The 23,768-nt window shown below is 36.6% G+C and overlaps 2 protein-coding genes across 3 annotated transcripts in view; one reads left to right on the forward strand and one right to left on the reverse strand.

Moving 5' to 3' along the window:
* PDCD11 (programmed cell death 11) overlaps positions 1–8,984 on the reverse strand; it is a 38,699-nt gene extending 29,715 nt beyond the window's left edge. The window contains exons 1-7 of one of the 2 annotated variants that reach the window (XM_026704712.2): positions 8,862–8,984; positions 5,668–5,782; positions 3,428–3,559; positions 2,656–2,823; positions 1,766–1,927; positions 580–703; positions 38–219 (exon numbers count right to left, since the gene is read on the reverse strand). In XM_026704712.2, coding sequence (XP_026560497.2) covers positions 38–219; positions 580–703; positions 1,766–1,927; positions 2,656–2,823; positions 3,428–3,559; positions 5,668–5,772 — 873 coding nt within the window. In that variant the 5' untranslated portion in view covers positions 5,773–5,782; positions 8,862–8,984. The remainder of the gene's footprint in view (positions 1–37; positions 220–579; positions 704–1,765; positions 1,928–2,655; positions 2,824–3,427; positions 3,560–5,667; positions 5,783–8,861) is intronic. The other variant, XM_026704711.2, reaches the window with a different exon arrangement.
* A 107-nt stretch (positions 8,985–9,091) lies between these two features.
* ATP5MK (ATP synthase membrane subunit k) lies at positions 9,092–14,552 on the forward strand. The gene is made up of 4 exons (XM_026704710.2): positions 9,092–9,228; positions 12,657–12,754; positions 12,833–12,916; positions 14,467–14,552. Exons 2-3 carry the CDS (start codon positions 12,668–12,670, stop codon positions 12,914–12,916), a joined length of 171 nt encoding a protein of 56 aa, XP_026560495.1. The 5' UTR covers positions 9,092–9,228; positions 12,657–12,667; the 3' UTR covers positions 14,467–14,552.
* The last annotated feature ends 9,216 nt before the right edge of the window (positions 14,553–23,768 follow it).

Genomic DNA, 23,768 nt, shown 5'->3' on the forward strand with positions numbered 1-23,768 from the left:
GTATCTATGCCTATAGACAATAGAGAAATGATTTTACCTCCTGAACCTGGGCTTTCACTACTAGCCCAGGTAGCAAGTTGGCGTGTGACCAGTTTTGTTTTTCTGTAGCAATGGCTGAAGCAACCTCTGACTGATTGATGGATGTTCGTATTATCCTTCCACCATTCTTTACTTCTTCAATAAGGCAGTTCAAATATTGCCCTATCATCAGCTCAGTCCCTATAAATCCAGCATGCAGAATAAAATTTCTCCTCAGTAATTATTTGCTATAACGTTTCTGTTATTATCATATTTTTCAGCACTAGCTATTTCATTAATTCAACAATTTCATCACAAGTGATAGATTTAAATAACCAAAAAACAAACAAACTTTTCATTAAAAAAAACCTAGAAAGGTTGGTCAAATATGGAAAATAGCTATTGTACCTTGATTTAAATATATACATACACAGACATACAGAACTTTGTAATGTTTTGCGTCACTATTCATTTTCATAGGTAAGCTTTCATAATCCTTAGACTCACCTACTTCCTCTTCTCCCCCAGTGCTACACTCAAAACAACTCTAAAAAGTTTTACCTTTATTGAATAATTGCAGATAGCCCTGAGCTTCCTGCCGATGAAGAAATGCTTTTGTTCCAGGAACACCTATATCAATAAGGTAACCATGGTCTTCTATACTAGATACGGACCCAGAGAGTAGCTGTTCCAAGAAAAAAATGTTGAATTATATATATATAAAAAGATATATAGTTATTCATACTGTTCTTTGTCCCCTACCTTTCCTCATTTTCTAAGTTGAACTGAAAAGGAAAAAAGCCATTGACTTTCACAAGACCTTCATTGCTAATTGCCCAAATCTTAATCGAGTTTTAAAAAATATTGTTATTATATTGTACAACAAAATGACTGCCATTGAGATCCTGCTAACTGAAACAATGGGTGACACAATGAGTACATCTAGCAACAAATATGTGTGTGTGTGTCTGTCTGTCTGTCTATCTATCTACACACACATGTATATATTCATATTACATAACATACATACATATATCACTCCCATTATGTTCATCTCCAGAGCTAGCCTTTTTAAATAATTATTTTAACGTGTTTTTCTCAGAAGCCACACAGATTTCCCACACAGTAGTGAATGCAGCTACAGGTAATCCTTGATTTACAATCAATTGTTTAAAAGCTGTTCACAGTCACAATGGCCTTGAGATGGGTACTTTAGTGTTACTAATTTAAGAACTGCAGTGATTCACTTAACAACTATGACAAGAAATATCATAAAATGGGGCAAAACTCAATTAACAAATGTCTCTCTTAGCAACAGAAATATTGGGCTCAAGCGTGGTCATAAGTTGAGAACTAGCTGTATTCAAGACAAATCCATTTTATAACACAGCTCTGTGTGAAATTCAGGCCTTTCCCATGAAACCTATTTCTTAGATCTTATGTCTGATACTTGTTCATTACCTTATAAACTTGTTGTATATTTCAGCATTTTAAACCAATATGTAACTGTCTTTAATGCTGTTTCTTTTAATTTTCCTATAAAACCCTACAGGTAAAAATGTAATTTTGGAATTTGACTTTTACTTACTTTTGTTTTCTTTAATTGCACTGATGTCATTTGTAATCATTCTTTTGCTCAGTTTAACAAAAATGTGTTTTTTTTCCTAACTGTCTCAAACAATTTGGAAGAAATAGTTCATTTAATAAGTATGAAAAATAAAATGATGGAAAATATTGAGTTACTTACCATGCCTGCTTTCAAAACTGTAGGATTCAAACCTTTGTTGATATCTTTTGGATTAATAGTTAAATGTATCTTCTGATGTCCCAAAGCATTCTTCTCTGTGCCTACCACAGCACATCTCACCAACATTCCTGGAGGGAACAAGTCTGAGAGAGAATTCAGTTCCTGCAAAAAAATTCAAGAGTAGAAAAAAAATAAGGAAAGAAATGTGGTAAGGTGTTTTCTAGCTTTTACAGCAAGCAACATGATAAATCTTTTTTCCTCAGAGAATATTCTGTAAATTGAATGTATTTTGACATTGCTACCAAATGGTGCTACAGAGTGTATTCAGAGCAAATTGTGTTATAGACTGGAATCACAGCAAAATATATCACAATTAAGATTTACAGACTCTTCACATCCCGGACATAAACTGTTTCAACTCCTTCCCTCAAAATGACGCTATAGAGCCCTGCACACCAGAACAACTAGACACAAGAACAGTTTTTTCCTGAAAGCCATCACTCCACTAAACAAATAATTCCTTCAACACTGCTCAATTATTTACAAAGTATACAGTACTATTATTGCTAATCTGCTCATCGCTCCTTATCACCCATCCTCTCCCATTTGTGATTGTAGGACTGTAACTTTGTTGCTTGTATCCATATGATTTATATTGACTGTTTCCTAGTATGATTTGATTGTTGATTGTACCCTATGATTATCATTAAGTGTTGTACGTTATGATTCTTGATTCTTAACGAATGTACCTTTTCTTTATGTATACTGAGAGTATTTACACCAAGACAAATTCCTTGTGTGTCCAGTCACACTTGGCCAATAAAGTATTCTATTCTATTCTATTCTATTCTGTAAAGTATTCTATCTATCAATTCCATATCATGTCTTACCTGCACAGGCTCATCAGTGGCCACCTGCTTATTTAGCAGTTCACTATAGACATCACATATGCATGTTATTTTCACAAACCCAGTAAGACAGTTTGGTAAGCTGATCACCAGATCAAATTGATTACACTTTTTCACACATCCCAACAGCAATGTTCCTTCTGTAAGAGACTGTTGAAGACAAGCAAATACTAATAAGCAAAAATGACAGATATACTTTTAAATGAGTTTTGCACACTGAGCTTCTGTTAGTACAGATAATATATGAATTTAAGGAGATGCAACAAAGCACCAGAAAAAATCCAGTTAGGTGAAAAGGAAACCAAATCACCATTTCAAGATCAAAGATCTGTAACTTGTTTTATACTGAGAACTTATACTGAGCTTCAGTGTATACATCTAGATCAGGGGTGTCAAACTTGTGTCATCACATGACATATCGTGACTTCCCCCCCCTTCACTAAACCAGGCATAGACGTGGCCAGCAGGTGACACATCTGGCCCACGGGTCACAAGTTTTACAGCCCTGATCTAGATAATCAAACTAGGACTGGATTCACACATCTGTCTTCTACCAACATGTGGTTTATTTTTGTCCTTAGTACCTTGTGCAAACCTAACAAATTGAGGTTCATTCAATATTATGCGATGTAAACAGGGCTTAGGAATTATTTTATCATGGTGACATATCATGTAATAGAATCAATTGGGATAGTCAAGTAAAGTTGTACATTATAGCACAACAAATAAATTACAGTACAAATTACCAACCAACCTCTGCTGACAAAAGTTCAAAATCTTTAGCACTGATTTTTGAAACAGCTTTCTTCTCAGGCTTAAGTTTTTTTGGTTCCTTTTGATCTTCATGTTTTTTCTTTCTTTTCCGAGTTACTTCTTCATGTTGAGTCTAAAATTGATTACATAAAAATACAAAAGTTGCTTCCCCAATTTTATAGAGGTTAGTAATTGGGAGAGGAAAGCAACACATCAATGCAAAGTTCAGGAAATGAAATAGAAAAAAGTTAAAAGATGGCTGGTTTGAACATAATTCAGCACTATATTAACAAACTATATCACTGAAGACTTGGGCTATAAATCTTATGCATCATAATAAAATCTATTAGTCTAAAGGTGCTGCTAACTCTTTCTGATTTTTAGCTCCTACATACAGAGAAATAGGAAACATTCATCTCCATTTTTAATTAATCATAACTCTGGGTGGCTTACAAAATTAAAAACAATAAAATATTAGAACAATAAAAATACAAACTATGTGTATCTGGAAAAAAACAACCCATGATCAATTAGAATTTATTTATTAAATTTATATGCCACCCATCTCAGTATCCAAAGTTAACTCTGAGCTAACTGGCGAATTCTACAGGGATGTGGCATCCATCCTAACCCAAAAGGATGGGGAACAGCCAGATTTCCAAAAACATATTTTACATCATTGGATAGGAGCCATACAAATCTCTGGTTGCTTTGTTCCAGCAAGCAGATGTTGTGATAGAGAATGTATGTTTTCTGGTTTGCAATAAATGTCATTGTTTAATTGAAGAGACTGGAACATACACACTCGGTCCCTGAACTATCCAATGTACCCCAGAGCAGAAACGATCTTGGTTAATTTTAGTAAGGCATAGCTTAACTCAACCAGTTTTACTTGATCTATACACAACAGTTAACTTAACTAGGAAGTATATGCTTCTGGCTGCTTCCTCTCATATAAGACAGAAGAGGTGAGATGAATGACTCAATGTAAGACTGGAACAAGATGAATTATGGGCCAATCTGGGTTAAACTTTCCTCATAAACATGCTCAAACTGTAATTTATAGGGTGCAAAACATAAAAGCTTCTACTACAGGATTTTATTAATTGGCAGGTATTACAGAAATCATCCAAGAATGAATACAAATCATATATGGCTAAAACCATAGCAATCTCCTTTGATTGAAAGTTATTTTTATATAAAATGTTATATCCCATCCCTTTAGAACACACAAACCATTTAAATGTGTGCTGCAGCTGCCAAGCCAACACAGCCCTAGATTGCATCAACAGTGGGATAGCATCAAGATTACAGGATATGATAGTATTGCTCTATATTATACTAACGATTTGGAATACTGCATCCAATTCTACTCACCAAGATTTTTTAAAAAAGATGCTGAGGCTCTAGAAAGAGTACAGAGAACAGCAACAAAAATGATAAGGGGTATGATGAATGTTAAGGGAACAAGGCAGGGGTGGGATTCTACCGGTTCAGACTGGATCTGGCAAATCCCTTGTTCCCATGTTCAGCTCGCTCTGAACCAGTTCACTGCAACAAGGAAGTAGGCCTGCGCGCGTGCCCACCCCTGCTCTTTCCTGTGCTTTATGCCTTTGTTTAGAGAACAGCTGGTTTGCGTGGCAGAGCAGTTTGCCGTGCCTCAGCTATTTTCTTCACAGAGGCTGCAGTTGAAGGTAAGTATGGGCTGCCTTTTTTAAATGCAGAGCAAGTACGCAATCACCGAACCAGTTGTTATATATTGGAATCCCACCTCTGGAACAAGATATGTTTTAGCTTAAGAGAAGGCTTAGGGGAGGCATGATAGCAATCTTCCAATACTTGAAGAGCTGTAACAGGGGGGGAAAAGGGCATTGATTTAATCTTCATAGCACCTAAGGATAGGATAAGAAGCAATGGGTGGAAGATCATTACAGGGGGATTCAATCTTGAAATAAAGAAAGAAAAATTTCCAGAAAGTGGCAACAATTAATCAATGGAAAAGCTTGCTTGATGGAGTTGTGGGTACTCATCATTGGAGATTTTCAAGAAAAGACTGGGCAACCATTTGTCTAGGATGATATAAAGGGGCAGGGGATTGGACTAGACCTCAAAGATCCTTTCCTGTCCTATGATTCTAAAAAAGTTAAGGAATAAGGCAACTGCTATTAGTCACAAAACTACTGTAGTTGGAGGAATCAACAGTCTGAGGCAATAGAAGTTAAATGTTCCTAATTTGCATACCTTGAATAAATTATCATCTTCTACCGTTGGTTGTCTGACTGTTTTTTCTTCCTGTCCTTTCTTCTGTGTACCTCCTCTTGGAAAATTCTCCTCCATAGATGACATGGTTGTCTTTCTATATAAAGGAAACTAAACTATTAGAGATTATAAATCATCAGAATAAAATCATACAACACAAGTATTATTTCATTTTAGGAATGAGATGACAGATATTAAATCATAAGAACATAAAATAAAATTTGACTCATTAAAATATTAGCTCTTTAGCCATTCTAACAGTGTCAAAAATTGGAACCATCCAAATATATATATGATCCCCATGTCATCTTCTAGGTAAGTAAGCAGGTAGTGATGGGAAGTTCAAAACAACCAAAAGACATGAGATACAGGAAGGAAGGCCAATCTATTCTGAGACACTGATAATCAAGATTTACTCTTTATCAATAACTAAATCCTGGGCCAGAGGAATTGTAGACATTTTAATTGACTACATCATACAAATATTCTAAAATTGAACTGTTTAGCAGCAGTTGACTATTTTCAGTTCTTTTTTTTTAATTGAGCTGTAGTTTCACAATGGCTAATTGTCAAAATTGATAGATGATTTTTCTATGATTTATTAAACCAAAGCTTTTCAATTTGGGATGAAAACAGTTTCAACTGAATAACTACCAGCATTATAGCCAATTATTGAATTCATATTACAAAAGTAGTTAAAATGAGCTTTTCTTGGAAAAAATATCCTGGAAATTCTGGAGAGTTAATCTAGATCTTGAAATTCCTTACACAGCTTCACAGTGTCCCACAGTTAATCTACATTCTGAAATTCCTTGCACAGCATCGCAGCATAACAGATAATTACTATTATCTATAGAAATAATCCTTATAGTTCAATAAAACTAAGTATAAATTTGTAACAGAGAAGGAAAGTAAGGGTTATGTCTTTGCTATGTGTCTGCTTCAAAGACATTATTTTAACCTCAGCTTGCCTCTTAAACGTTTATATTAGCTATTTTTTATATCTCTCTATCAGCATAAAACAGCAATACAAACTGTTACTCTAAAATTAACAACATTTATTTGGTTTGTTAATATATTTCTGAACATTAACATTGTTGTTTTCTGGTACACATTTTTTCAATCCAAAATCACCCGCACTATGCATTATTAAAATGTTAAAAATGAGTAAACAATTGGGATGCTGTTTTCAGCATTTAAAAAAAAAAAAAACCAAACACAATGTCTGAAGCACTTTCCATCTATTCTAAAACAAGAATTCTGCAAAATGTTTTTATGCTTTCCTATAAAAAGATATTAGTTCACTGTTCGGAATGATCTTTGAGATACATGTTTAGTCTTATTCATATATTACCTGCTAGCTATTAGCTAGTACTATCTATAAGATATATATATTATCCATTAACTAGTATCATCACAGAAGCACAACATCAAATAAAGTGTGGCAGAGAATAAATTGTTAGGCAAAATACAATTAAACCTTATAAAGTCACTCTTCTGCACAGTGTAGCAGGATTTTAAGAGGCTCAATGTTTGTAAGGTACAGACTTTGGGATCCTACTCATCTCTTTATTAATATAATTGATTCCTACAAAGTTAGAAAGCTTCCTTGCTCAAATAAAACTCTAAGTCAGGCTTGTCGAATCCGCGGCCTGCGGGCCGCATGCGGCCCAGGTTGCCTCGTAATGCGGCCCAGCGCCTACCCCAACCTTCGTGCCAGAGCCAGCGAGGAGGAGAGGCAGGCGCAAGGCGGGGCGAGGCAAGCGCCATGCCAAGCAGCAACAGAAAAGGCTGGCGCCATCAGAGCGCCACCTCCTGCTGTTGCCGCCCCCGCCGCCGCTGCTGCTTCTGCCCCCGCCGCCGCTTCTGCCGCCACCGCCGCCGCCACTACTGCTTCTGCCTTCCAGTCCTGCCTCATCCAGCCAGGCCATTTGCAGGAGGAGAGGTAGGCACGAGGCGGGCAAGCTTTCTTCCCCCCCTCCCCCGCAAAATTTGGCCGGAAAATAAACCGCGATAAACCGTGATAAAAATAAAAACCGTGATAAAAATAAATAATTTTTAATAAATAATTAATAATAAATAATAAAAACATCTCACTAACTTCATTTCCAAATAAATTTAATATGTTAACTATGTTTTCTATGTTTTTTTGGGATGACCAGGTATCGTTACTGTTATTTTATTTTATGTGTGGCCCAAACCAAATTTTCATCTTCTAATGTGGCCCAGGGAAGGTGAAAGGTTGGACACCTCTGCTCTAAGTCCTCAACAGCTGCATAATTAGCTGAAACCAATATACAATTGGTTTTCCAGTAAAAATACTTATAACTTGATTTCTACCCATTTCAAATTGAAAAGCATTTGAAACCAGCACTCCAGCCATGGCAATGTTGAAGGCAGTTTCTTTTCTGCATAATTTTTTGATACAATTACCAAAGTAAAAGGGTAAAATAGGAAGACAAACAGGAGCCACAATGAATAGCTGCAGTAAACAGTGAGACACAGGTAGTCCTCAACTTATGACTACAATTGAGCCCCAAATTTATTTTGCTAAGGGAGACATTTGTTAAGTGAGTTTTGCCCCATTGTACCTTTCTTCCCACAGTTGTTAAGTGAATCTGGCTTCCCCATAGATTTTTACTTGTCAGAGGTCTCATAAGGTGATCATGTGACTCTGGGACACTGCAACTGTCATAGGAATGAATCAGTTGTCAAGTGTCTGAATTTTTGATCACTTGACTATGAGGATGCTGCAACGGTCCTAAGTGCTGTTTTAACTTTGAACGTCACTAAGTGAACTGTTGTAAGTCGAGAACCAGCTGTACCAATAAGGGGTATATTCACAATAAGCAGAATTAAAGGGGGCCATCGCTTTATTTTAAAATCACTGGAGAATTTTTCTTTCTTCACACAATTTTATAAAATCATATTCCTCCAATTTAAGTGGATATAAGGCACTCTGCGGATACTAAAAAAGAAAGGCTGAGCAGCGATTATTTCAGCGGAGACTATAAATCCCCTCCGTAGAGCTTGAGGTCCATCCAAGTTCAACACGTGGAACTCACGTTGCTTTCTTCCTCCATTCCCAGTTCGGTAAGCCTTCCTTCCTTACCTCCTGCTTCTCCCCGCCACCCGCCTTCTTCCAAAGTTTCCATCTTAACACTCCTCATACTTACTTTAACGTATCAATCCCACGCTTGAAGAAGAGACACCATTTGCTCCTTGACCCGGAATAGAAAACTATGTCGGGGGGGGGGGGAGAGAGAAATGGTAAAAGGAAGTGAATCCGATTACTAAGTAACCGTAGAGGAACGACGCTAATTTACGTCACAAGAAGGTAGGCGCCAGTTAATTTGATGAGCATATTTGTCAGCCAATAAAAAGAACGGTCTTGGCCACAGCTCTGGTTTGGATAAATGAAGTCCCTCCTCAGCGCATCGAAGATTGGTTAGGGAACATTGGTTAATAGAATGACTCCATTTTGTACATGAAGGGCATTGAGTCGTTCGTACCGGGAGTAGGAGGCAGTAGGTAGAAAACGCGGTGGGTTCCGCCTTGTACTTGTTATTGGTGTTTGCTTTTGTAAAAAGAAATAATATTTGTCAGCATGCTTTGAAGTAAATTAAACTTTGTCTATTCTTTGCAATATATAAATAACTAGGGGGTGAATACCAATTTTGTTCTGCAATTATTTGAAAGATTATGCCTGCCTTTACAAACGTGGCTATTTTTATAGCATCCTCCACCGGAATGTTTTGAATCACAGCCTTTGTAGTTACAATATCGGGCAACGTGACAATCCAACACTTTTGAAAGGCACCAGAAGGACGAAAACGGATCAATAGGATCATTTGCTGCCTGATAAATAGGAATAAGTACTGGGGTATGCAAAACTACCTCCCTATTTCCGTCAACCGGCATCCTGGAATTGTATAGTTTTGGGGGTTTTTTGTTCCTGGATGATTAAAATATTGAGTTTATGTTTGAGCAGTGCTGCCTATCTTGTATCCATAGGAGATGAACTGTCTGCATATTACAGACTTTCTGAATGTAAATTCAGGTGGGAAAGGGATCTACCTGTGTTCATCTAGTTAGAAAAGTAAAATATTTGGTTTTCATATAATGGACTATTTTGCTTCAATTGTTGTACTGCATTGATTGATTTATACTCCCCAGGCCTGTATTCTATCTCAATTACTAAAGGGATGAAATATACCTCCATACTTTTCTATTCACTGTAATCTGGTATAGATGTGTTGAATGCTATGACATTTTTGCTCCTTATTTGAGGAAATGGATTGTCATGCACTTCAAACTTCATAATTGAGTACAATGTTAATTGATCTTTAAACCGTTAATGGGATGTTGCATTTGCTTTTTCTGTTACTGGCTGAAAAATTTGGTGCTCAAAGAATACCTACAACATCCTCCTATGCCAAAAACATGACTATCCTATATCCCAGCCCAAGAAAAATACTCTCCTTACCTACTGTGCATTGTAGCTCCCTCTCCTAGTTGCGTGCAACTTTGTTTTACTGGATGTCTGGAGGTGTGCTTAACCAAGGAGAAGATGAAGCTAGTCTTGGTATCTTGATTGTCATAGGTTACTTTTGAGGGTACTGGGAGACAGATTGGTCCATTGTGGAAAGAAAAACTAAAAAAAAGTTAAAAGTTAAAATCTGTACACGTCTTGTCTAGCTTGATAAAGGCTTCCAGTGGGACCAACAAATCATTCTCTCCATGAGAGAAAGTAGTTGAAGTTCAACTGTAGATGTGCCTGGAAGAAACATCTGGAAATATTTCAGTCAGATTTTAGGTCATGGATGTCAAACGTAATTGGGTCACATGACATGTCATGACATTTTTTTAATCTTTGTGGAGCTGGAGTGGGCGTAGCCTGCACATGACATATCTGGTCTGCAGACCACCAGTTTGACACCCCTGTTTTAGGTCAACATTCAGCCTAGAGCATTCATTGTGTTTATGTATAGATTCTGATCTTCCAGGCCTTCCTTAATCTTAAAGTTGCTTTCAATACCATCCATCATATTATTTCAAGTTATCATCAAGGGTTGGAGGAGGGGAAGGGTGATCAAACCTAAAGCCTTAATTGATAACAGGGAGGATGCTGTTGTGCTCCATTCTCTTCCCAATCCTATTCAACATTTAGGTGAAACAGCTGGTTGAGATCTTTCATCAGGTCATTGATGATGTAATTCTCAACTACAATCAAATAAATGATCCCGTCAAGTTGCCAGGAGACTCTCAAAGACTGGATGGGGAGGAACAGATTGAGACTCAATCCCAGCAAGACAGGGTGGCATTGGGTTCCAAGATCTGTCAATTTCAATGAGATTCTACTGTTAAAGCTGAGTGGGTGGAACAGGTTTACAATTCAGACTTCTTGAACTCAGCTCCTGTGCAAAGAACAGGTAGCATCTATAACCAAGGGGATCTTTGTACAATTTCATCTTGTATTTCAGTTGCACATTTTTTCTTGGAATGAAAGACATTACTGTTGTTCATGCCTTAATAATCTCTCAACTGGACTACTGGAATGAGCTCGGTATGGAATTTGGGACCTGTAATGATTGGGTAGTGATTGGCATCTCTAGACACAATGTAACACTTCTAACAGCCACCTTGGCTACCTATTGGTTTCTCGGTGCAATTCAAAGCCAGTCTGATTTGCTTGGACTGAGGCTTAGTTTGTTGTCACTTTAAAGTTTTTAATGTTTTAGGTCCTGTATCTTTGGAGTAGCCTTCTCCCAATAACATCTATCCACTTAATAGGATTCAATAGGGCAGATCATTTATGTGTCTCTTAATAACAAATTTGTTACTTTTCTTGGTGGCTGCCCCACTCATAGAAAAAGCATTGCCCTTGTGTGTGATAGGCCCCTTCCTACTTGGCTTCTAGAAAACTAACAAAAACCTGGTTGTTTCATCAAATCAGAGCAGTTGGATTATTTGGTTCATGACATTGGATCTTTTATAAAGCTGGCTAACAAGAAACCTACTGTACAAGTAATAAAGTTAAAATGAAAAATACAATTAAGACAATGTTATTTTAAAACAATTAAAATATTGAGGACCTGGCTTACTAAGTATGCCTTTAACTCCTCCTAAATTGTAATAAGGATAGAGATTGTTTCAACTTTGAGAGCTTCACCAAAGCAGAATTATCTGCAACAGATCTTCTGAAAGATGCCCTATTGATGGTTTAGGAGTGGAAGGCAGATTATATGGGATCGTCTTGTAAGAGTCTTGGTCCTAAGCTATATAAGCCTTTATATACCATGTGAGTGTCACTGGGAGTTGGGGCAGCATATAGACTTGAGTTGGACACAATAACCAGTAAGCTTTTTCATACATGGTAGGGGGTTATGTAGCATCTTCAAGAATTGATAATTTTACATCCCATTGCATTCTATGCTTGCTGCAATTTTAAAACTACGTAGTTTGAAAAGTGAAGGAACACACTGCAGTGGGACACAGTGTAATAATCCAGTTTGAGATTTACCACCATATCAGATACTGAAGCTAAGTCTCTCTCCTGGTATGAAAGCAGTTGGTTTATCGAACAAAAGTAACAAAAGGATCTCTTTGCTACTGGGTCTTTGCTATTCTGCACCAGAATTGAATACAGGAGGGCTCCTGGAGAGAATACAACCTGTCCATTACTGGTGTTTCTCCCAGAATCAGTAATACTTCTACCAGTCTTAGTTGTTCATTTATTTGTATACTTGCTTCAGTCCTGGGCTAAATATCCATGGGCTGTCCTGTCAGACTACTTACTTGAGACAAAACTACAAGAAAGCAAGTAAAGCTGCTTTGTAACTGTTAGTATGTTAATTGTTATTTGTTTACCAGTTACCAGTAATTTTGTTATGCATTAGAAATTCATCAGGTAAATATAAGAAACAAAATTGTTTTAAATTAAAATTAAGATCAATTTCTGTTACATCTAGATCAAGCAATAATGGCAGGACCCGATTCTGGAACGCAACACCAATTTACAGGATTTAAGAAATACTTCAATAGCACTACAATATTAGGCAGAAGAAATGTAAGTATCTGCCATTATAATTTTATAGTATCCATTTGAAATTTTGACTGATCTGACCTATATGCATTTTGTCTTTAGTATGTGATACTTACATATGGAAGCCTTGTAGTGCTCTTCCTTGGATATAAAATGAGGAAACCTAAAGAAATTTCACACAAATAAGTAAGTGTCATAATTCGGTGAATAAACAATAACTTGTATCTAGTAATACTGTATCTTAACATCTCTAAAATAATCTCTAATATAGCATTTTTCCTAGTTTTCCTGTTATATAGAGATTTTATGGAGCTTGCTTAAGAAAAGGGTTTAATTGCAGGTAGTCCTCATTTAGTGACCACAGTTGGAAGTGGCAACTTGGTTGCTAAGTGATATAATCACAACATAGAAAAATCATGTGACCACAATTAGCTTACAATGTTACTTTAGCTTTCCTTTGCTTTACAGCATCAGAAGGATTTGATCCAAAACAACTGAGTGAGCCCAAATGGTCAGGAAGGTTTCCAGAATTTGTCTCACAAGCATGGAGAATAAAACGGCAAATCTTGCAGCCTTCTTTTCCCCCACCTCCACTTTTTAGAATGCTCACCCCAGCTCTGGCACTGGGATAATTAGCAAGGGAATTAATGTTTGCATTTACATTTATTGGAGATGAAGGAATTTCAAGAGAGTAAGCAGGCACATAATAGGGAATACATATTGAAAGGAATTGAGCTGGCTCCAGCTGTTTGCCTAGCAAGCTCCTGAGCTGCAAATAAAACCTAAGGGTATGAAATTGATTCAAGTCTAGTCACTTGCAGGCTGAGTTTGTAAACTTCTGGTTAGCACTTTTTAATTAGTTAGCACTTGGTTGGAGAAAAGCAGCTCAAGAACAGCTCACTTGTTTAGCCTATCCTCTCTGTGGAGAGGAGGGAAAAAAGGAAAATGGATCAGGCACAGGGCAACACATGACCAAAGGACACTGAGAGCATAAAAGTAGGCTTTGATCACAAAGTTTCTTTTTCGTCACTGTCATAACTTCAGATGATCACTGGCTGAGTCTACCTGTTTTAGCTATGTACTGAAATTTACCCTGCTTTATTTTCAATCTAGTAATATATAATTCCATTCTTTTAATTCTGTAATTCCTTACTTAATGAAGAATTTTTTTGTCACTTCTGATATCTGTTAGTAAGTCTATTTTTATGTAATGTGTACAGTTAGTCCTTGTTTAGCAATTACAGTTGGGATTGCAACTTGTTCAGTAAGCACTATGGTCGCTAAGCAGAAGATCAAATGGCTTCAATGGACTTACGACTTTCCCATTTGGTTAAGTGAAGCCCCATGGTTGCTAAGCAAAACATAATATGACCACAAGTTGCTATTTTATTTCCACATTCTTTATTAATTCTGCTTGTCTCAATGGTAATCACATGACAATGGGATGTTGCAATGGTCATAAATGTGAGGGTTGGTCACATAGCTTTTTTTTAAAGTCATAACTTTGAATGGTTATTAAACAAAGCAGTTGGTAAACAAGGACTACCTATACACCAGTTTCCTCATTTCATAAGGGATAATTGAGTCTTAAATAAAAGTTATGCACCAAGACAAATTTCTTGTGTGTCCAATCATACTTGGCCAATAAAGAATTCTATTCTATTCTATTCTATTCTATTCTATTCTATTCTATTCTATGATGTGTTGACTGAAGTTTCTTTTTTTTTCTTGGACAGGTTCTTATTGTTGGACCTTCCTTGTTGTATTGCTGTGTATGAGTTGCAGAAGCAGATGCAGTTCAGTAAATCATGAAAATGACTTACATTTGCCTTTAGTATCAATCCATGAGTGAAAACTCTCCAAATTTGTGGTGTGTATTATTACAGAAGCCCTCTCAATCTATATTGCCCATAAATGGGAGTTTTTTTAAGCATTACAGTAAACCATCTGCTCCAGAATAAAAAAGGTGACTCTTATTAACATGAAAGCAAGGTCACATCTCTGCCATAACAGTTTGAGGCACTGATTTATTTCACTGAAAAGTATTTTCACTATTCTGCCTTTCTAAACAAACAGAATAGTCAAGGTAGTCACTATAAATATATGGAAAATAAGCTAAAATAGCACAGTTAAAAAAATAGAACAAAGAATTCGGTAAAACAGTTCATGAATGCCCATTTAAAAAAATTATCTTAAGCTTTTATTCTGAAGACCTTAGGGTATGGACAAGTTTATAATGAGAAAAACAATTTGTTAAATGTAGATTATTGGCCTTTTAGGATTTAAAATGTTAAAATAGTGGTTTTTGGCCTACAAAGTTTTGGTGCATTTATACACATACATATATATGTCCTGTGTCCATCCACCATACCCTGTGTGACTTTTCTACTAATAAAGGGAGATATCAAAAACTAGGCAAATGTTAAAATAATATTCAGTAGTTCTTTCCTATATTAATAAAAATAGGATTTGTACTATGGATTTGTACTCCAATTAACCATGCTATGAGGTGTTAACTTTTAATATATTGCCAAACAATATATTTTAGTATTTTTTTTTTGAAAATTTTATTGATTTTTAAAAACAAACATAAACAAACAAAACATAGAACATAAAAACATAAAACATCTTTTTTGAAAGCAGCCTGATCCCGGGTTACATCTCTTCGTGCAGACAAATTCAAGTTCATGCTCATTGTTATATTCCATTCCATATCTTCTTATCATTCTACATTTTCTATATAACTTCTCCCCTCTTTCAACTTTCTTAATTTTATTTTATTTATTTCATCTCAATTCAAATCATCATGCTTATATTCTTTGTCTGTCCTGTTTCAGCTGTCTATTATCTTTTCTCATTAAGCAAAATTTCTCCTGTGATCACTAATTGGAGTATGACGCCTTTATATCTTTCCCCTAAAATTATAACACTTAATGTAATACATAACTTCCGTTCGGATTCTGCTTGGTACATTCTAAAACTACACAATGTATTTTAAAAAAAGAAAAAATTATAAATATATAACATTATTAAAACAACAATCCATACCAATTCAATTCCATCATTAATATTAATATTCATTTAAATCTTGAACATTTTACACATTACTTTTCAAATAAGTATCATACTTCTATGGGAACACTTATAAACTTTCCATAATTACTTCCCTCCCACTTCACTTATATTTTATAAAACATTGAGTAGTTAAAAAGTTCCCAGTCCTTCCTAATTCAATTCTCTCATTTATTTCATTTCATTTATTTTGTTCACAAAGGTTTCGCTAAATTACACAGACTATTTTATTCCACTTTTTAATCATATGTTTCCAATTTTCTAACATTATTTCTATTACAAATATAACAATACAATCTTATGTACCTTTACAGAATCCCTTTTTCAGTTAAATTTTCACCCATTATCTCTGAATAAATCCTGTTTCTTTACATCTTGCTCCAGACCTTTATAACCTCTCTTCCCTTTCTTCTTCTTCTCTCTCCCCTTTTTACCCCACTGTCTCTCCACCTCTATTTCCCTCTTCTGTATTCCCCTTTTCTGTTGCTTTCCAACATCATATCCCCTTTTCACATTATTTTTCCCTTTTTGGGCTGTTTTTTTAGGTCTTAAATTCTCCATTCTCTTTCCCCCATTTCCCCTTTCTTCCCCAGATAGAATTACTTGTTCATTAAAAATGGCTTCTTCTTTATCCCAATCTTCTTGTTGCGCATTCCTTTCTTGCTGTTTCTTGTAAACACAGATTGCCATTTCTAAGAATTGAAAAGTAGAGCCAAAAGAGCCCTTCCCTTCTTGTTCCTCTTCTTTATATTTTTTAAATTCGATTTTCAGTTCATTCAGTCCATCCAGAAGTGATGCCATTGTAGAATGTTTTTTTAAACAACCAGCCAATTATTTTTAGTCATTCAAATATGATTTCCAAAAATCCCAAAGTCACCAAACAATCCAAATACACACAAGCTGTTTCTTTTAACACTTTCTTCTTTTTTCACTTTCTCTTCTTGGTGTTACTATTTAGTTGCAAAATTCCAGTTAAAATGTATCCTTTAGAAGTCTTGTTTAAGATTTAACTTTAAGTTCTTTTAAATTCCAAGCAGTCTCCTCCTTCCAAGTCCTGCTGTTATTCTTTTCCTCTCCCTTCCCACTTATTATTATTGTTATTGTTATTGTTGTTGTTGTTATTCCCACCTCCCACTTCCCACTAATTCAAACAGATTAATATTTAAAAAAATGATACTGTTAGTGTTTGGGGATAAACCCCCAAGCAGAGTATGCAGCAGCAGTCAAGCCAGGCAGGCAAATGAGAGAGAGAGTGGGCCCAAGAGTATACACACACTGGAGACAAAAACACTGTTTGTGGTTTTAAAATAGTTATTTAATACACACAGAGATTAAGAAGTGTCATTCAGTCCATATATCATTATCCAGTATATCCATCCAGTTATCAAGTCCATTAACAGTAAATACAATGTCCTTATCTGCTTGTAAATCTTCTCCTCCTGATACCTTTATCTCAAAGACAAACGCTGAATCCTCAGCTCACCAAGCAAACAGTCCTTGTGTTCAGTTGAAATGGTATCTGGCACAGTAGCCTCCAACGTAAGCAGATAGACGTTCCAGCAGGCAGCAGACCAGGAACAGAACCAGGTGCATCCAGAAGCCGGACTCAAACAGTTGCATCCAGAAGCCGGGTCTATTACGTTTCCCTTCCTACCTATATTACTGCCTGCAACCGCACCCACAATGACATTGCAGTTTCTTGTGCTTAAAGCTACAAAACACTTAAGCCTAGGTTCATATATTTATTCACCCAAACCAGTTGGAATATTCATATACCCAACATTCTCCCCTTTTGGGTGACATAAATATATAACCTTTACATTCTAAACCCATATTTTTCACAACTCTCTAGATGCTTAATAGCACCTTGGGCTTTGGTAAAATGATCAGCTATATTGTCCTCCGACATGCAGTACTCCAGCTGTATCAATTTACTCTGTACAGACTGTCTTACATTAAGATACCTCAAATCTGTATGTTTACTTCTCGTTTTAACTGCAATATTAGTGGCCATTTGAATTGCTGCCTGATTATCTTCATGTACAACTATAGGGTAATTTACAGTTATACCCATATCCTTCAACATTTGTTTGTACATAATCAACTCAGTACACAATAAAGATAAACAGGAGAATTCTGCCTCCATAGTAGACAAACTTATATGCTGTTGCCTTATAGACTTCCAGCCTATTAATGTCTTACCCAGCATTATGGCTGTTCCTGAAGTCGACTTTCTAGTATCTCTTTCTGCTGCAAAACTAGCATCTGCATAAGCACTCAATATGAGATCACCTTTTGGTTCTAAATACAGTGCATAGTGTAATGTACCTTTAAGATATCTTAGGATTCTTTTCAATGCTATCCAGTGACATTGAAGCGGATCATTATTGTGTCGAGCCAGCTGATTAATACTAAAAGCAATATCTGGCCTTGACCAATTGCTAATATATGATAAGCTACCAATCAAAGATTGATACAGTTCCTTATCACATTTGGGACTTTGTGTATCCATTTTGCAAATATCCTGACTCATTGGAGTCTTTGCAGGCTTACAAAGTTCCATCTTATAATCTATTAGCAATTTAGATATCTTATCTTCCTGAGATATCTTAAAACCTTTCTGTGTTCTCAGTATATTCAAACCTAGATATCTCTTTATCTCCCCTAATTGCTTGATTTTTATCTTCTTGGCTAATGATGTTATTATTTCATTTGCTTCATCATTAGTCTTAGTTATCAGAGCAATATCATCAGTAAACAACAATAATAATGATATTTTCCCATTCTTTTCTCTCTTAAATAGACATGGGTCGGCTAAACCAGCTTTAAACCCTATATTGGTCAGTTCCTTCACAATATACTGGTTCCATTCATAGCCCGATTGTTTAAGACCATAAAGGCTCTTCTTTAATAACCAACAATCATTATCATTATTATTGTCTCCTTTAAATCCATTAGGCCTTTTCATATACACAGTATGTCTTAGTGGAGCATGCAAGTAAGCAGTTTCCACATCTAAATGGTTAACTATATATTGCTTGCTTGCTGCCCACACTAATGCTGCCCTTAAAGTTGCTGCTTTCAGACTAGGTGCAAATACTTCATCATAGTCTTTTGCACTTTGTCTAAAGCCTTGGGCTACTAACCTTGCCTTATGGATTGTGTTTCCATCCTTATCTGTTTTTATTTTAAAAATCCATTTGCATCCAATGGGTTTTTCATTACTAGGTAATCTCTCGTTTTCATATACCTTCATATCCTTCAGAGACTTCAATTCCTTATTAATTGCTGCATACCAATTTTCTTTCTCTTTAGAAGGATATCTTTTAATCTCATCCACAGTATTTGGGATTCTATTTTCCTGGCACACTGTATTAGCCTGGTATCTTTCAGGCGGTCTAGAAATACGTGTAGTCCTTCTGGGTATTACTGGGCTTGGTTGAGTTACTACCTGTTCCTCATCCTCAGCTATTTCTTCCTCTAGGGGCTGTACTTCTTCCTGTACTTCTTCCTTTACTTCTTTCTTAAAGTTACAGGGATACTTAATGGGATTTCTATATGATTCAATAATCACCTCGTTATTGTTATCCTGCTCTAACTTATCCCATCCTACGTGCTCTAGAAATTGGGCATTAGCACTACATAACACCTTAGATGTGCCTTTCTCCCAAAATCTATATGCCCTATGGTTAGCTTGGTAACCAACGAAGAATAATTGTTTAGCTCTATGTTGCCCTTTACGCCTGAGTTGTGTAGGGATATGCACCCATGCTGGTGCACCAAATGTGTGCAGGTAACTCAAATCAGGCTTCCTGCCATGCCACATGGTGAATGGTATTTCACCAGTGGTTGAGTTAACCATGTTATTTAATAAATTATTAGCACACACTGTGGCCTCCCCCACAAAGAATCAGGTAACCCAGAATCAGTTAACATAGTACGGGTCATTGCCTGCAATGTTTGGCCTCGCCTTTCAATAAATGCATTGTGCTGTGGTCTGTATGGTGCAGATCTCTTATGAGCTATTCCAGCTGCCTTTAATCTATTCTGGAATTTGCTATTGACAAATTCCGTACCATTATCTGTCACCAAGGTTATCAGTTGCCGTTTAGTTTTTCTTTCAGCAAACCTTAACCAATTGAAGAAATGTTGATATGTTTCAGTTTTGCTTTTCATTAAGTAGCAAAACCCATATCTAGAGTAATGGTCCATAATGCTCAGTATATATCGAGCACCCCCCATACTGGGTTTCTTTGGACCTATAATGTCTGCAAATACTACTTCTAAAGGTTCTTTAGTTTTGAAACCATTTAGCCTATTTGCAGGCAATATTTTACTCTTATCTTCACAACAGACATTACAACGCAAATACTTATCACAGGGCTTTAACCTTATTCCTTCAGATAACTCTACTGTACGTTTTAGCATTTTAAAATTCACATGCCCCAAACGTCTATGCAATAAATGGATACATTCATCATGAGGCTTGATATTATTAAATACAGTCTGTGCCTCCCCTTTCTTACTATCATGTAAGACATATAATGTTCCATTTAAAGCTGCAGTTACCTTTTTGCCATCTTTTTCCAGTATGCACTTATTATTCTTAAATGTAACCACATATCCTAGTTTATCTAATACTCTTACAGAAAGTAAGTTCATCTTTAACTGTGGTACATATAACATTTTTATATTCTGGTTTAAACATGGACAATAAGCAATACCTTCACCCTTGGCCTTGAGGTGCCAACCATTGGCAAGTGATATACGTTGAGAACTTGTAGACATTTTTATAAACTTTGTCTTATCTCTCGTGATGCAGTGGGATGCACCACTGTCCACCACCCATAAATCATTCTTCATATCACAATTGCCAAACGTGGCTAGTTCAAAGGATTTCCTTGGCTTCTTTAAATTCTGGCTTTTTCCTTTTCTGCAGAATCTTGCCAAATGTCCTCTGCCTCCACAATTAAAACACTTTTTAATTGTGTATGCCGTTGAAGATAACTTCTCTTCTTCCGGGTGCTTTACTTTACACAGCTGGTTTCTTTCAGGCTTTGAAGATAATTTCTCTTCTTTATTAGGCTTATCTTCCCTCAGCTGGTCACGTTCAAATCTTCTTCTGGCTTCTTCTAATAGCCTGCCGGTTATCTCAGTTACTGATAAACTGTCTTTAGGCAACACCTCTAATGCAGTCACAAAATCATCATAGCTTTGATCCAGAGAAGACAGTATGATGTATACTTGTTGCAACTCATTAAATATAAGCTCTTTTTCTTGCAATTCTTGAAAAATGCTTTTCATACAGTTTAAATGAGTTAACATGTCTCCATTTATCTCAAGATGTGTTCTAAACAGCTTCCGTGTAAGATTGATATGAGCTCCTACACTGTCTCGAACATAAATCCTTTTGAGATTATCCCAGCATTCTGCAGCATTTTCCACTCCACGGATATGAATGAGTTGCTGGTCAGACACGGTGAGACCTATGATGCACAAAGCCTGTTCATTCTTTCTTTCATAGTCTTGTATCAGTTTATAATCCTCTTCATCATTAGGATTTAAGTTTGATACATCTGGTGGGTTTGTTATTATGTCCCACAAACCTTCTCTTCGTAGAAGTAAACTACATTTCATTGACCATGAAACATAGTTTGTTCCATCTAGTCTGGATATCATGGACAGACTTGGCAAATTTACTTGTGCCATTGCTCTGCAGAAAAATAACTATTTAACAAACAGTTTGTTTTCACAGTAATGTGCAACTCACCACCAGCTCTCACTGCTATATCCTGGTTAATTAGACTGTGCACTCTGCTGGGCCCATAACCAATGTTAGTGTTTGGGGATAAAACCCCAAGCAGAGTATGCAGCAGCAGTCAAGCCAGGCAGGCAAATGAGAGAGAGAGTGGGCCCAAGAGTATACACACACTGGAGACAAAAACACTGTTTGTGGTTTTAAAATAGTTATTTAATACACACAGAGATTAAGAAGTGTCATTCAGTCCATATATCATTATCCAGTATATCCATCCAGTTATCAAGTCCATTAACAGTAAATACAATGTCCTTATCTGCTTGTAAATCTTCTCCTCCTGATACCTTTATCTCAAAGACAAACGCTGAATCCTCAGCTCACCAAGCAAACAGTCCTTGTGTTCAGTTGAAATGGTATCTGGCACAGTAGCCTCCAACGTAAGCAGATAGACGTTCCAGCAGGCAGCAGACCAGGAACAGAACCAGGTGCATCCAGAAGCCGGACTCAAACAGTTGCATCCAGAAGCCGGGTCTATTACGTTTCCCTTCCTACCTATATTACTGCCTGCAACCGCACCCACAATGACATTGCAGTTTCTTGTGCTTAAAGCTACAAAACACTTAAGCCTAGGTTCATATATTTATTCACCCAAACCAGTTGGAATATTCATATACCCAACAGATACCAAGTGTCTGTCCCAAATATTCAAGTCTGTAAATCCCCATAGTAGACAGCACAATTAAACAACCTTGGCTGTCCTAAAAAGCTAAGCAGATTCAGACTTTGTAAGTATTATTATATCATCCATCCATGTGTCAAGACAGTGAGAATGCCCAATACTATGCCTTCTTTCCCAACAACAACCCTGCAAAGTGAGTTGGATTGAGAAACTGGCCCCAAATCATCACCAAGCCAGCTTTCAAGCCTAAAGGAGGCCTAGAACTCACTTTTCTGGTTTCTGGGCCAGCATCTTCATGTCTACATCAACCTGGCTGTACTTGTATAAGAGATCATTAGGAAAGGCCAGAACCATAGTCTTGGCAATTGAAGAACATCCTTGAAGATGGAAATAGTAAATTATATTTATTATCAGTAAAACTACATGGAGAATCCATTAGATAAAAAAATGAAGTGGGGTTTTTTTTTGGAGTACAAAGGGAGATAGTGTTATTCCTGCATTTAGGCACTTGGAAAGTATATTGCACACAAGTACTAGTCCAAATCCATAAAGAACAGGTTTACTCTTTTATTAGGTACCATCAAGCACAATTCAGTTTTATAATTTTTAAAAATGTTGAAAAATTAAAGCCTTGAAAATGTATGTCCACTGCCCATTCCCTCTCCTAAATCATAGTCCAGTGTTATATGTGAATCAGACTTAATTCTAACTCTTCTCTGATTTTCTACATAAGTATTTTAATTATTCTAACCATCTGGAACCTAGATGCAGGAATATAGTTGACTCTGCAGTCCTAGTTGTTCTAGGAGAAAAGGTTAATTGGTCACAACAAAAAAAATTAAAAGCATAAAGTTTCCCTAAAATAAATCTGTAGTTATAGAAGAGAATATTTGTAGCTCAGGGTTGAACCGCTAGGTCTTTGCTTCTCTCTGAGCTTGATTTCCTTGCAGATGTGAAACACATTTTTGTTTCAATCCAGTGCTAAGTGCCAGCATCATACAATCCTAGAAACATTAGCAATTTTTCCCCACAAATTACATTATCTGAGAATTATTTCACTATTTGCTCTATCATAACTTCTTTGACATTGTAAGTACAATATTTTTCGGACTATAAGACGCTCCGAAGTATAAGACACACCTAGCTTTTGGGGAGGAAAACAAGAAAAAAAAATCTGCCTCTGCCTCCCAGCAATTTGCCTCCTTGCAACAAACAGCCTGGTCGGCTTCAGCACAGCCTGATTAGCACAAGCAACTGATTGTCAGTTGGATCGGCCTCCCGACAATCAGCTGTTTGGGATTGCCATCGCCTATTGTCACCTCCGCAAGCCCCATTTTCAGCCTCTGCATCTATTTTCAGCCTCCGTATGCCCCGTTTTCGGCCTAATCCCCACCACCTGGAACAGGCCAAAAACAAGATTGCAGAGACCAAAAACGGGGCGTGCAGAGGCTGAAAATGGGATGCAGAGGCCAAAAATGGGGCATGTGGAGGCGGCAATAAGCGATGGCAATCCCTGTAGCCTGAAACAC

The sequence above is a fragment of the Pseudonaja textilis genome, chromosome 4 (genome assembly GCF_049901715.1).
Source record: "Pseudonaja textilis isolate UNSWEBS1 chromosome 4, rPseTex1.2, whole genome shotgun sequence".
In the NCBI taxonomy this organism is placed as follows: Eukaryota; Metazoa; Chordata; class Lepidosauria; order Squamata; family Elapidae; genus Pseudonaja; species Pseudonaja textilis.